This window comes from Chanodichthys erythropterus, chromosome 16, assembly GCF_024489055.1.
Source record: "Chanodichthys erythropterus isolate Z2021 chromosome 16, ASM2448905v1, whole genome shotgun sequence".
NCBI classification, from domain to species: domain Eukaryota; kingdom Metazoa; phylum Chordata; class Actinopteri; order Cypriniformes; family Xenocyprididae; genus Chanodichthys; species Chanodichthys erythropterus.
In genome coordinates, this window is record NC_090236.1 from 3,911,373 (window position 1) to 3,925,631 (window position 14,259).

Genomic DNA, 14,259 nt, shown 5'->3' on the forward strand with positions numbered 1-14,259 from the left:
ATGTAATATAAGTCTAAGGTGTCCCCTGAATGTGTCTGTGATGTTTCAGCTCAAAATACCCTATAGATTTTTTTAATAATTTTTTTTAACTGCCTATTTTAGGGCATCATTAACTATGCACCGATTCAGGCTGCGGCCCCTTTAAATCTCGCGCTCCCTGCCCCCCGAGCTCTTGACTATAATACAGTGCATTTACAAAGTTCACACAGCTAATATAACCCTCAAATGGATCTTTACAAGATGTTCGTCATGCATGCTGCATGCATGTGTCGGATCATGTGAGTATAGTATTTATTTGGATGTTTACATTTGATTCTGAATGAGTTTGAGGCTGTGCTCCGTGGCTAACGGCTAATGCTACACTGTTGGAGAGATTTATAAAGAATGAAGTTGTGTTTATGAATTATACAGACTGCAAGTGTATAAAAATGAAAATAGCGACGCCTCTTGTCTAAGTGAGTACAGTAATAAACGATGGTAACTTTAACCACATTTGACAGTACATTAGCAACATGCTAACGAAACATTTAGAAAGACAATTTACAAATATCACTAAAAATATCATGTTATCATGGATCATGTCAGTTATTATTGCTCCATCTGCCATTTTTCGCTATTGTTCTTGCTTGCTTACCTAGTCTGAATACCTGAGCCATCTGCTCGCTGTCCTCTGTCTTTTACACATTTCCATATGAGTTCATTGTAAAGCATTATCTATCCACCTTATTTGTCAGGTAAGAACGGGCACGGCCATTTGTAAATTGAATGTGTCTGGCTTCCGGTGTAATTCGCTTCTAGCTGTACAAAACAGCTCGTTATGCTGCTTGATATTGCAAACTGGTATATTTTAAAGAACATATTATTTTAAAGTATTGTCTTTATTATAAACACACTAGTTTAGCGCAAACAGTTTTACAGTTTACTGCACTTTGATATTCTTATTATTATTACCCTATAGCTGCTAATAACTTTTAAGCCTCGCACATTCACAGAAAACACCTTACTTCCGCCTTGAAAAATAAGGTGGATTATGAAGGGTCATATTCATCTACATACTATAGTCACGCGATGCCGAAGCACAACCAAAATAATGATCGTCCGCAAAATGCATGCAGTTTTGTTTTTTAACCTCTAGAGGACTAAATGTTACGCAGTGTACCTTTAACTAAACAAAAATTAGAAATGTTGCCTTGGTGTAAGTTGAATGAAATGGAATGAAATTAAAAAAACTACCTTTTATTATTATTTATTTATTATTTATTTATTTATTTATTTTTGCCTGGCTCCTGGTTAATTTCTGACTCAGCTCAGGGCTCTTTATTTGTTTGCTAATTATGACAAGATTTCACAACTGTAATTAATTTCCACAGAGAGTGGATCAGTCGCTGCAAACTCAATTAGCCTCTATCAGTAGCTCTTCTCCAGCTCTGTACACAGATCATGATGTTCACAAGTTAAAATGGGTCTTTCACTGCTGAGCAAATATCATTAAAGATGAAAGACATCATTAGTAACGGCACAACAGCACCAGCTCAATCCTCTAGAGAAATTTAGCTACAAAAATCCTTTTAATGCTGGTCTGGAAAAGTTACAGCTAGGATGTTTAATCTTTCAGTTAGTCCTTCAGATTTGGTCTATTTAATTACTGCTGCAATTCCAACACAAACAGTGTGTGTGCGTGTGGGAGAGAGAGAGGGGTTTCGGTAACACTTTACAAAAAGGTTTCATTAGTTTACATTATAGTTAACTATTTTAGTTAACATGAACTAAGAATAAACAATAAGTAATTAATAACAGAATTTTCATTTTTGGGTAAACTATCCCTTTAACTCATTTTTTTTTTTTAAACTAGAATTTCTTTCAGTAAAATGGGAAAAAAAGAAATATAAAATGTATAAAGTAGGCTAATTCAGTACAGTTACAAAAGTAGTACAAAGATCAATTAACACCATTTATTTAATCTGAAAATTTCCACATAGAATTGTTCATCCAAACTAAAATTTCACTATTCATAAAAAAATAAAAATATAGAAATAATAAAACAAATAAATAATACAAAACAGGTGTGCGACATTAGCTAAATATTCAAAGTGCACATGAGCTGAGACGTAGAGTGTGTGAAAAAAAACCCCGCACTCACCTGCAGAAGAGAGACGCAGACGCTGCAGGACACAGACAGCCGTCTGCTCGCTGTCCGCTGTCTCTCACACACTCGCACACAGAACCAGCAGGGCATCATGGTCCCAGGAGAGGGCAACAGGCTGTAATAGCCCTCCAGTGTGTCACCTGAGCTCAGCTGGCAAACACAGAGGACCTGCTCTCAAACCAGCACACACACACACAGATACTCTCACAGATATAGAATCATTCTCTCTTTCTCTCACACACAAAGAAACTCTCACAGATATAGATTCTCTCCCTCCCGCTAAACGTAACACACAGTTACAAACCCACACACGTTGGGTTTCGCTATATTGGTGAGGACATTTTATAGATGCAGTTCTTATTATAAAAGGAGATTTCAAATGACTTCAAACTTCCTAAAGAGAGAGTTTTTGGCGTTTCACTATAGTGCATTTGGTTAAATTATAGCCTCTTTTCAGTCACAAATGTGGCTTGTCTTTCTACCTACTTAAAGAGCTGAGTTTGACACTTGTACACACTTTTGGCCTCTCTTTAAATATGAAAATCTCATGTCCTGTATATGCTAACCCTCTCCTCTCATGCACTATGTTGTTTTTGGCAGCACATGATTTCTGGGACAACACAAGGCCTGGGAAACTCAGTTGTCCTGGAGACCAAGAGCTCAGGCAGCAGGCCATTCCCACAACAGCCCCTCTACTTGTGTTCAGCACAATATTTCCACCTATATTCCGTTATTGTGACTCTACTGCACTCTGAACTCAGTTGGCAGGCTCTTTGGTGACCAGGGGCCTCATTTATAAAACTTGCACATGCACAGATTTGAACTTTGTGTATGTACGCTAAAATCCATGTCAACATTTATATAAAAACGGTCGTTGTGTACTGCAGGTATTTAGATATCTAAGCAATTCGTGCAGCTTGTGATTCTCAAGTAAATGATTTGGACCTTGAGCTCTTTTATATGTTAATGACATTAATTAGGCCGCGTTTACAAGGCGGAGATCTGAAGCCATTCGGCTGTGCACAATTTCAAGTTCATTTGCGAGAAATGATTGTAAGATCAAATATAGGGTGGTTTCTATGCAACATTTTAGAAATGATGCACCTGGAACTGCTAAATGTCTGTTAATTTTTTCTGTTTTTTCTTAATCCAATTACTGTTTTCAAGGTAAGGATAAAATCTAATACAGCTTTTAACATTGATAATTAGCATAAATTACAATGCTTTCTGAAGGATCGTGTGACACTGAGGACTGGAGTAATGATAAAAATTTGCATCACAGGAATAAATTACATTTTAACAGAAAAAAATACAGTTATTTTAAATTGTAATATTTCACAATATTACTGTGTTTTTATCAAATAAATACAGCCTTGGCTGAACATAAGAATTTTCAATATAAAAAATCTTACTGATCATAAACTTTTGAATATAATATGAAGAAATAACATGTTACATTCCATAACAAGTAACAATGTAACATAGCTAGTTAATTTTTTAAATAATGCTATATTCACATATTATTTTTAAAGGGGACTTATTATTATGCCCCTTTTACAAGATGTAATATAAGTCTCTGGTGTCCCTAGAATGTGTCTGTGAAGTTTCAGCTCAAAATACCCCACAGATCATTTATCATATCTTGTCAAATTTGCCCGTTTGAGTGTGAGCAAAAACATGCCATTTTTGTGTGCCCCTTTAAATGCAAATGAGCTGCTGTTCCCAGCCCTCTTTCTAGAAGAGGGCGGGGCTTTAACAGCTCACGCTTCGGTTGCTCGACAACAACAACAAAGCTGGAGAATCTCACGCTGTCAAAATGACGATTGTCAGTAACGTGTTCAGCCTTACATTGTTCAAACCGGAGTCGGACACCGATGGAGAGACTCAGGAAGAAGTTAGAACTTATAGAATGCAACTGAACGTTTCTGAATGGTTAGTGGATAAATTTATGTAGCTGTGGAGTTCAGCTCATCCACTAGCATATGCTGTCATGTTATTCTTCGGTGCAAATTCAGTGTTGAATTGACCCACGTTTGTGAAGAAGTCAAGCGTAAAATGACGGCATGGCAACAACACTCTACAACAACAACTCCTCCTCTTCCCCAACATGCCCTCACCCCCTTTGTTGCATGTACTTGGGGGGCAGGGTTTATGCAAATGTTATAGTTAGTGATGTCACTAACCCAGGAAGAAGCTCATTGTAGTCCCTAAACAGAGAATTCTTTAAAAGAACATATCTCCCTTTGCTTTGAACTTTGAGCGTCATAACTTTGCAAATGTTGTTTATGCCCTAACAGCAACATTACACACTAAATAAAGTTAAAAAAGTGAAATCTTAAATGTAACATTCCCCAACAACACTCAGATACATATGCTGTTACGTTTGAATCAAAGTCATTACAATACAAGAACAAACTACAATATTTATTTTAATATATCTTTATTACTAACTGGTGCAATTTGAAGATTTAACATAAAAAATCAAGTTCATCATAACATTTGCATATTATCTCATCAAATTAAACTATTAAAACTGGCCTTGGCCAGAATGTAAATAAAGATTATTATTCAAAAACTGGAATGAATATAAGAGCTTAGAAGGCCACTAGTGTGAAATCATTTCGTCTGAAACCAAAAAGAAGAGAGAACTAAAACATCTTTTGTTGGGTCTTTAAAAGAAAATACACAACCGAATAGGTCCTAGTAAAATGAACAGATGCTTTACTGATACCACAGAGAGCAAAACGATTATGGATGGCCTAAAAAGCAAAATGATGGCAGGTTTGATTCATGATGAAGAGAACGTAATGAGCGGCAGAGAGGGACTGGTGCTCTAAAAGGCCAAGGCACAAACAATAAACAGCAGTGTCTCTGTGTACATCAGAATAGACAGCAGTCAATAGTCAGAAAGCAAAAGAGATAGCAGTCATTGCAGTTGGGTAATAATAATAATAATGGGCAGCTGTATTTGGTCTGACATAATAATTGACAGTTTTTAGTCTGAGATCAAATAAATACAGATAAAAATGGGCTGTTTATTAGACTGATAAGTGAACTGAGAGGTTTAGTTTAGGATCCTAATGGGCAACAGTGTTAACAGTGGACATCTGTACTTAGTGGCTAGTTTTGAGATCACGAACATATGAGTTCATAGGTGCATTCATGAGAATCACGTGATTCTGACTTGTAAAAAGCGTTCACGTCCCTGTAGGGGACCTGTACAACTGTAAACTCTGAATTTCTGAGAGCTCCTACTTGTACCACCTGACCTCTGCAGATTCACTTTGGCATTAATTGTGCTGCTATAGAAACGAATAATTCTGAGTCCAAGGACGTAAATAGCTCAGAGTAGAGCGTCACGGGTGCAGAACCAAGTACAACATGTTCCTGGATCAGCATCTTTGTCGATCTTGGAACATTATTTCAGTCAACCAATCAGATTTGAGGGACAAGTTTACAGTTTATGTCAGGTTTAGGCTTACAACCAGGGTCAGGTGCTTTAACAACATTTCCCTATGATTTTAGGGATAACCAATGGGTAGTGTTAGGTTTAGGGGTAGTGATATGGTTAGGACTAAATCATCAGGCAGGAATTTTGTTCCAGGATCAACAAAATATGCTTCAGCTTGCTTGAACGCGTCTAACTCAACAAAATCAGGAAGCGCATCACAGCTCATCATCTAATTACAGTAAATACGACTTATGCTGTGAACACAGCATAACTTAAGTACTAATGCCAGTGTTTAGTCTGAGATTATGATTTAGTCACATGATCACAGGTTTACAGGACAGTTAAAGGGATAGTTTACCCAAGTATGAAAATTCTGTCATTTACTCAACCCTCATTCAAAACTTGAATGAATTTCTTTCTTCTACAAAGCACAAAAAAAGATTATTTTGGAAAATGTCTGTTTTTTGTACACATGACATGCAGACAAAAAATATATATCGTGGACATGAATTAAGAATTTGTTCTGTCATTTTAGTTAAAGGGTTAGTTCAGCCAAAAATGAAAATCCTGTCATTTATTACTCACCCTCATGCTGTTCCACACCTGTAAGACCTTTCGTTGATCTTCGGAACACAAATTAAGATATTTTTGTTGAAATCCGATGGCTCAGTGAGGCCTCCACAGCCAGCAATGACATTTCCTCTCTCAAGATCCATAAAGGTACTAAAAACATATTTAAATCAGTTCATGTGAGTACAGTGGTTCAATATTAATATTATAAAGTAATGAGAATATTTTTGGTGCACGACTTATATAGTGATGGCCGATTTCAAAACACTGTTTCAGGAAGCTTCGGAGCATTATGAATCAGCGTGTCGAATCAGCTGTTCGGAGCACCAAAGTCACGTGATTTCAGCAGTTTTGCGGTTTTACACGTGATCTGAATCATGATTCGATATGCTGATTCATAACGCTCCAAAGCTTCCTGAAGCAGTGTTTTGAAATCGCTAAAGTCGTTATTTTGTTTTTTTTGGCGCACCAAAAACATTCTCGTCACTTTATAATATTAATATTTAACCACTGTACTCACATGAACCGATTTAAATATGTTTTAAGTACATTAATGGATCTTGAGAGAGGAAATGTCATTGCTGGCTATGGAGGCCTCACGGAGCCATCGGATTTCAACTAAAATATCTTAATTTGTGTTCCCAAGATTAACGAAGGTCTTACGGGTGTGGAACAGCATATATACATATTTTTTCCTTCTCATGTCATATATGGGGCTCCATAGTTTCATTATATGGACAAAAACATTCTTTCTTGGATAAAATATCTTCTTTTTTATCCACAGAAGAAAGAAAGTCAGTTTCATTAGATGAACTATCCCTTTAAGCATCAAACATCATACTAAATCTCATATTACTGCCTTGACCTCATCATAACCCCAGGCTTTTAGCAGGCAGAAAAACACAGAGAATGAAAGGATTAAGAAGACAAAGAACAAAGAGAAAAGCCCATAAACAGTAGATAAATGAAAATAGCATTAAGAGTAATTGTTAATTTCCATATTATGGCTTTTGTTCTCTGAATTCATAGTCTTGATTGTTACAGATTTACAGCTGCTACTTATATTTATGTACTAATTATATCTCAAACCCTAAATGCATGTGTTGAATTATTTGTGCAATTCAAGGAGATTTACTGAGCATCAAGTCCCTTGAGTCAGAATTACTTGTTCAGGTGAATGAGATGGTGAATAAAACTACTCCAGACGATGCAGACAGAATTTATGACAACACTGACTGGAACAACACAACCAGCTGTTCGACTTAATTCACACTGGACTTGACAAACGACCTGAACCTCAGATTAATCTGCTTTCAATTGATCTGAATCTAGATATACTGGAGTGATATTAAATTTAGACACTGTCAATTGTAAAATAAACATATTAAAAATAATTATTTATTAAAGGGAAGTAGATATGCATAACCCATTACCTGGGGCAGGGTTGCTATAGTTAAAACTAAAACCATAAAAAAATTTACTTTACAAGAATAACATTTGAACAGTGAATTTACGCAGGATCTGTTCAACATGAAACATTTTGGAAGACCTAAGTATTTGTTTTGGAGTCAAACATTCAGTAAGTGTGACTATTAAAGGTACGGTAGGCAATTTCAGAGTGGCTAGCAATAGCAAGCTAGCTTTGAAAGCATTAGATCCCACCCTCCCTTCAGAGCATCTCCAAAGCCACGCCTCATCCAAAACACATGAACGCGCAGGTCGCGCACAGCCAGAACAGATTCAGCAAAGTGTCATAAGAGATGGTGTTAAATTTAAAATTTAAAGCACATAACATTACAATAATAATGAACGTAAACTGCTGCAGATTCATCTTGCCGTTAATAGTGTCGACATAGAAACACATAAATCTGAGTAAAACGTCACGGGTCGCCGCTCATTGTTTTGGTTCAGGAGGAACTGTAAAGGGCAGCTGCTGTTTGTTTGTGGCACTCAGCGACTGTCTGTATACAACTCAAATTTTTACAAATTACATTTTTTAAAATTAAATTTTTTGTTCCTTTGAGACTTCCACAAATGATATTTGTACAATTTTTCATTATTGATTGCTATCAGGATTTGAAGAAATTTTCAACCAAAAAAAATTGCCTACCCTACCTTTAATTACTGTAATTTGAGATGATCTGATCAGTGTTGAAAAATAATTCTACTGTCTAAAGGTAAAGTTTGCTAAGTTCCCACAGTCAACTGAGCGACTACAAGCCCTGCCTTTCCCTGGAATGACTTGTGTGATGGATATTGGTTTACTGTAAGAAAGCTGTGGTTACCATGGGAACGTTGGTCCTGTGGTACGGTGTCGAAAATTCTTTGAGCTGGCAGTTTTATGCGCCGCTCACAGATGGGATGTGCTCATTGGTTGGATTAAGGCCAGACACTTGAGGAATTCCAAACTGAGGCTCTGCTTTTGGTCCTTAAACAGCTAGTAGTGACGTTCATTCTGCAGAAAATATGCAATATCCCAGAGAGCAGTTCATGCTGACCAGAGTAAAAAGGTTTGTACAATCTGCAAAGAGAACTAAAAACGAGCTCAAGATGTGCAGAGAAAGAAGCTTGCGCGATCTCTCCTCAAACCGAAGTATTCAAAATGAAAGCAAGTGCAAACCGGAGGAGACGTCGATACATTTAGCTGCTCCGTGGATGAATCATGCAGTCCATGCATATGAAAAGATGTGTAAATAGAAAAATAAATGTTTACAAAAATGGCATAGCATCTGTTGTGTTCTCCTCCCTTAAAGTTCCCAGTCAAATACAACCACACAGTCTCAATCTGCCAAGTGCAGTGTCTACCACTAGAGATAAAACGCATGCATTCCATGCAGTGCTCTTTGCTTTGCAGTAGGGCTGCACGATACTGGAAAAAACTGACATTGCAAAATGTACTTTTTCTGCTATATGTTGCAGAAATACAGGAATGTTCATCAAATGACTTTAATAGCCATTTTTGGAAAGAATTAATAATTCTAGAATGTGTGGGGTGATTTTGTTGCGGAGTGCAAAATAAATGTTAAAAAAGTTGGAAAATGATTTTTTACTTCTTTTTGAGTGCGAACCATCAATTTTTTAAACTTTGGGTGTTCACACTTTGGTTTAAGAACTAACACAAACCGCTTTCAGTAAGTGAGGTTAAAAAAATATATCTTTCTGCTTGTGTTTGCATAGGGCACGTTCCAACTGTTTTGACCAATATAATTCAGTATAAAATAATAATAATAGTGATTTTTGTTGCGATTATTATATAATTTTATATTATATAATATATGAAACAAAAAAGAAATATATTTTAAAATTGTAATTGTACTGTAAAAGAAGAAATTGACTACTTAATAAAAATATTTTTTTTGGAACTGTAAAATTAAAGTCGGCATAAAACGTAAAATACGATAGACTTTTCTTGCCTATTGTGATGTATATCAGAGTGGAACAGCTTCTCAAACAAGAAAAAATGTAGGGTGGGACATGATCTTGTCTTGGTAATTAATTGGATGTATGTAGTTTGCTATTGCTGTGATGTCATGTGAGCGACAGGTTGCCCCGCCCTCAGGCCAGAAAAAAATTTGACTTAAGATTATGAGTCACATGAAAAATAATGATGTGCACAGATAAATCATTTATAATAAATACTGCAATATTCCATAAATAAAATACGATTTGTCAATTTTGATATTATTGACTTTTTTTTGTAAATGTAAAATTACAATACTAATATTTATGTCTTGATTTCTTTATTTTTTTTGTAAACCATAAATTTTTTATTTTTGATGGGCTGCTGGCAAACAGTGTGAATCTCTACAATTTGCACACAAGCAGCTCATGGTCCCTTGAAGCACTGTATGATGGGCTGCACGCGTGTGGATGAGCAGTGCCACTCCAGAGCCGGTAGCACATTTATTTCTTTAATTAAATCGCAGTGTGTGCGATTTGACAATCACGCTAAGCCATATTGCGATACCGATTTTATTTCAATATATCGTGCAGCCCTACTTTGCAGGGGTAAAGCGTGAAGTGGATACATATTTAGATATGACGAGTATTATGTCTGTGTCTTTATGTGACAATTTGTGCTGTACAAAGTCTGTAGTCTTTATAAAGAGTGTGTGTGTGTCTTTAGGGTGGTGTTCCCCACGCTCCATCGGAGTGGAACCCGTCTCCAGTGGACGAGAGTGGAACAGGTCCGCTGGGGGTAAAGGGATCAGTGTCCGTATCTGTCTCGCCCTCCGCTAAATATCGGCGGTCGCGGCCCCAGCTCGACCCCGTTGTTAACCCCGAGGCCTTGCCCGTGACCTCCTCTCTCTCTGCGGAGATGCTGAATCCGCTGGGCGAACGTTCCAGCTCCTCGTGAGTGACCGACAACAGCGACAGCGGTGTGCCCACCCTGTGGCCTCCCGATTGGCTGACGTTGGAGGACGGGGAGTGGCTTGGCAGTGGACTGATGGGCAGGACGGTTGGTCTCGGTGGGTGCGCATTGGAGTGCGTGTAATACGGTGTATTGTGCAGCGGCGGGCCGTAGCTGCAGTACACGTGGTCGCCTGCGACGCTGACGGTCAACGTGGGGTCGCAGCGCTCCATGGTCATGTGGGCGGGGCCCGTGAAGTCATGTTGCATATGCATATCCACCAGGAAATCCAGTTTCTTCTCCATGTCTTCCACCTGTGTGGGTCATGCGACAAAGTTTAGCCAAACGATTAATTAAGCCACACAACGAGTTGTCAGAGTGCATGAGTACCTGTCTCTCAACTCGCACAAATCTTCCCATCATGCTTTGGTCTTCAGGATCTGGCAGGCTTGCTTTGGCAAGATATGACTCATGTCTGAGAGAGAAAGACAGAGAGGGAAAGGGAAACCTGAGTGAAAGAGTTCAAATGAGAGTGGTTATATCTACTTAATATGAATGAATAAAAAAGTTCTTGACTTCAGAAATTCACCATCAATATAGGCCATAATGCATAACATGGATTTATGGCACGCTTAACAACATGTGGCTGGAAGATTTAGGGTGCGTTCACACTTGTCATGTTTGGTTTGATTAAAACGAACCCTGGTGCGATTGCTCGGTTAGTGCGGTTCATTTGAACGCTGCCATCCGAACCCTGGTGCGCACCAAACAAGTGGACCGAGACCGCTGAAAAGATGGGTCTCGGTCCGCTTCCAAACGAACTCTGGTGCGGTTCGAATGATACAGGAACGCAACACAGACCAAAGACATGTAACCGAACCAAAAACAGGAAGACGAGACCCTAAAAAGGACAGAATCCTCACGCATGTCGGTTTTTCTTGTCATAGTCGCGAGTTTGCCCATCACAGGCATCAGACGCGCGTCTCCATGCAGCAGATCATTTGTGTGTGTGTGTGACGGATGGATCCCCGCCACTGTTTTGATTCCTTTACACATTTTTTAAGCTCTTCACGAGTTCCCAGCTGGCCAAAATACCATCACATGCAGGCTACGCACCGCTACACACACACAACGAGCGCATTAATCTCAGCAAACAGCATTGTTTTGGATGTTCGGTAAGTTCTGTTTCAAAATAGGCAATACGTCATAAAATCTGACCAATCACGTTGTGAATGTATCCCTATGCCTTAAGGTTCGGTATCTTTTGGCTCTGTGATAAAATTGGCAATGTGAACGCTAACTGGACCAGGACTAAATGGGTTTTTTTCTTCTTTGGTCCGGACCAAGTGAACCAAACGAACCGAACTACGTGTTAACAAACCCTTACATGACTGGGGTTCATGAATCTATGATTTTCACTTTTATATGGTAGGGGGCGCTATTACGCATCTTCTGAAAGAGTGCAGAATCTCCAGATCAAAACACAGTTGAAGAAGCAGGAACAAGCAAGCGGTGCTCACTGCAGAGGCAAGTAATGTCCAGCTCCATCTCTGTGGACCTAATGGGTGGAGTTGTATTTAGTAATAGGGTTATGGGTAGGGTAACGGGGTGGTTGGACCATCTAGCTCCACCCATTGACTCTGCAGTGAACACCCTAATGAAACAAGTGATAGAAGTATTGCTTATGCACATGTAAGCTACCGTGATCATCAAACATTAACAGCATATAAATCAAATCTGCCTAATGTTACTGAATGAAATGTCAAACCCACAAAGAGTTTTAGGTGTTGATGGAAGCGATCTACTCAATCTATGTTTTGATCTGTGTTCTGAATCCAATCCTGATGTAGTAGTCTTTGACAAAAACACGATCTTTCTCAGCTTTTTGTTTTTAATGAAACTTACCCACATTTAAGTGTTGATAAAAAGAATGCATGAAGCAAGAATAAAATGTTTTTGTTGTTGTTTAAAAGCAGTGTCTCTGCTCTTTCTTTTAATATATGGCATGTTCAGATATTCATATAACAAAATATTCTGGGGAACATGAAAGTTTTGTGAAAATGATCAAAAATGCTGATGTTGGCTGCTAACTATTTTTAAAAAAAACACTGACGAGCAAAGAGTTAAAAGTTACTAAAAACATAAAAAGATACATGAAATATTCCTTGAAGGATGTTTTCAGGTGTGTTTTTACCTAGGTGACTGCTGAGAGGGGTACGGGAATGGTGCTTTCAGGGGTTTCTTGTGTTTTGGAGTAAGAGGCGGTCCAGGTGTCAGAATCAGATCTATTCTGAAGATTAAACAAAAAGAAAAAGTTTGTTTTTTAACACAAAATAAAAATAATAATTTCAGTTTAAAAGACACAAGTGAACAATTTGAAATAAAAAAAAACAAATTTATCATCATAATGTAAATGTTTTAGATAACATTTCTTTAAAAATATGAGCATGTTTTAATGTGTGTGTTACCGTGTCTGTAGATATTTGATTCTGGTAAGCATGTCCAGATGTCCTGCAGAATACTGCTCAATCACATCCTTTACATCATACGGCCTCAGAGTCTCCTTAAAACGCTTTTTACTCAACAGGAACATTATGATCCTTCAACACACACACAAACACAAATGATTCCCCAGGTCAACTGAGAAAAAAAGTAAAATCCTAAAACCTTGAGTTTAGCAAGAGTAGTTGAAAGTTCTGTTAAAATAAGTTCTGAAATTCAAAGCTGAATTTCCAGCATCATTACTCTAGCCTTCAGTGTCACATGATCCTTCAGAAATCATTCTAATATGCTGATTTAGTGCTCAAGAAAAAAAAAACTTATCAAAGTTGAAAAATATTTTTGTGAAAACAGTGATAGTTTTGTTTTAGAAAAATTTGATATTTGTGTACCGCAGTGCTCTTATCACTAATTTGAGAGTTGGAATCATCTCCTCCAACAGTATGTCAGGTGGGAAGCCCTTCTCCTCAGGGGTGGGGTCAGGAAGACCACCTGTATCTACAATGAAACACCAAAATGAAGTCAGATTAATTGCACTGTGTGAGTTTCTACTATACTTATTCTATGTATTTAAGGGAGTGTATCTATTATTATAGTGTACATATTTATGATTATGTATATTGTGTATGCATATTAACTGTACATTTGTGTGTGTTAAATGTCCATTGGTACTGTTTTTTTTTTTTTCTAGAAGTTTAGAACTTTAACCCAGTTATTCCCAAACTTTTGTCCTCGATGCCCCCCCTCCTTACATATAAGACGTTGGAGGACGCCCAACCCCCCCCAAAAAACAAACAAACATACAAATTCACTCTCTGCCTGTAGGTGGCACTTATGGAACAGCAGAAATATAGCGTTTCCTTGGTTACAGCTGTAAACAAAGCAGCGCTGCGCTGGTCGACCGGCATATCCCTACTACTTGCAACCCTTCTCCAGGAACTTTAATGAGGAGAACAGACTTTTAATGCATTTGTAGTGGTGGAGGCTGATATTTACTCAACTCTCACGACCGGTGTGAGCAAGCTCGCATCTTTTGTGATGCAAAAATGTGATCAGTTTATGTGATCGGCAAGCTGAGAGACCACATATAGAATCAAAGGAAGTAATTAACAACTGGTTCCGATCACTGGCCTACCATTTAGAGCATTCCTAGAAACAAATGCCTCATTTTCACTGAGCGGTACGGTTCGGTTCGGTACAGTTCGGTACGGTTCGGAGCGGTACACCTTGATCAGGCTTGCG

General features: G+C 38.0%; 1 protein-coding gene across 1 annotated transcript in view; it reads right to left on the reverse strand.

Annotated features, from left to right (window-relative positions):
* Nucleotides 1-10,289: 10,289 nt before the first annotated feature.
* kcnq3 (potassium voltage-gated channel, KQT-like subfamily, member 3) overlaps nt 10,290-14,259 on the reverse strand; it is a 49,462-nt gene continuing 45,492 nt past the window's right edge. The window contains exons 11-15 of the mRNA XM_067362742.1: nt 13,410-13,515; nt 12,987-13,118; nt 12,713-12,808; nt 10,909-10,993; nt 10,290-10,832 (exon numbers count right to left, since the gene is read on the reverse strand). Coding sequence (XP_067218843.1) covers nt 10,290-10,832; nt 10,909-10,993; nt 12,713-12,808; nt 12,987-13,118; nt 13,410-13,515 — 962 coding nt within the window. The remainder of the gene's footprint in view (nt 10,833-10,908; nt 10,994-12,712; nt 12,809-12,986; nt 13,119-13,409; nt 13,516-14,259) is intronic.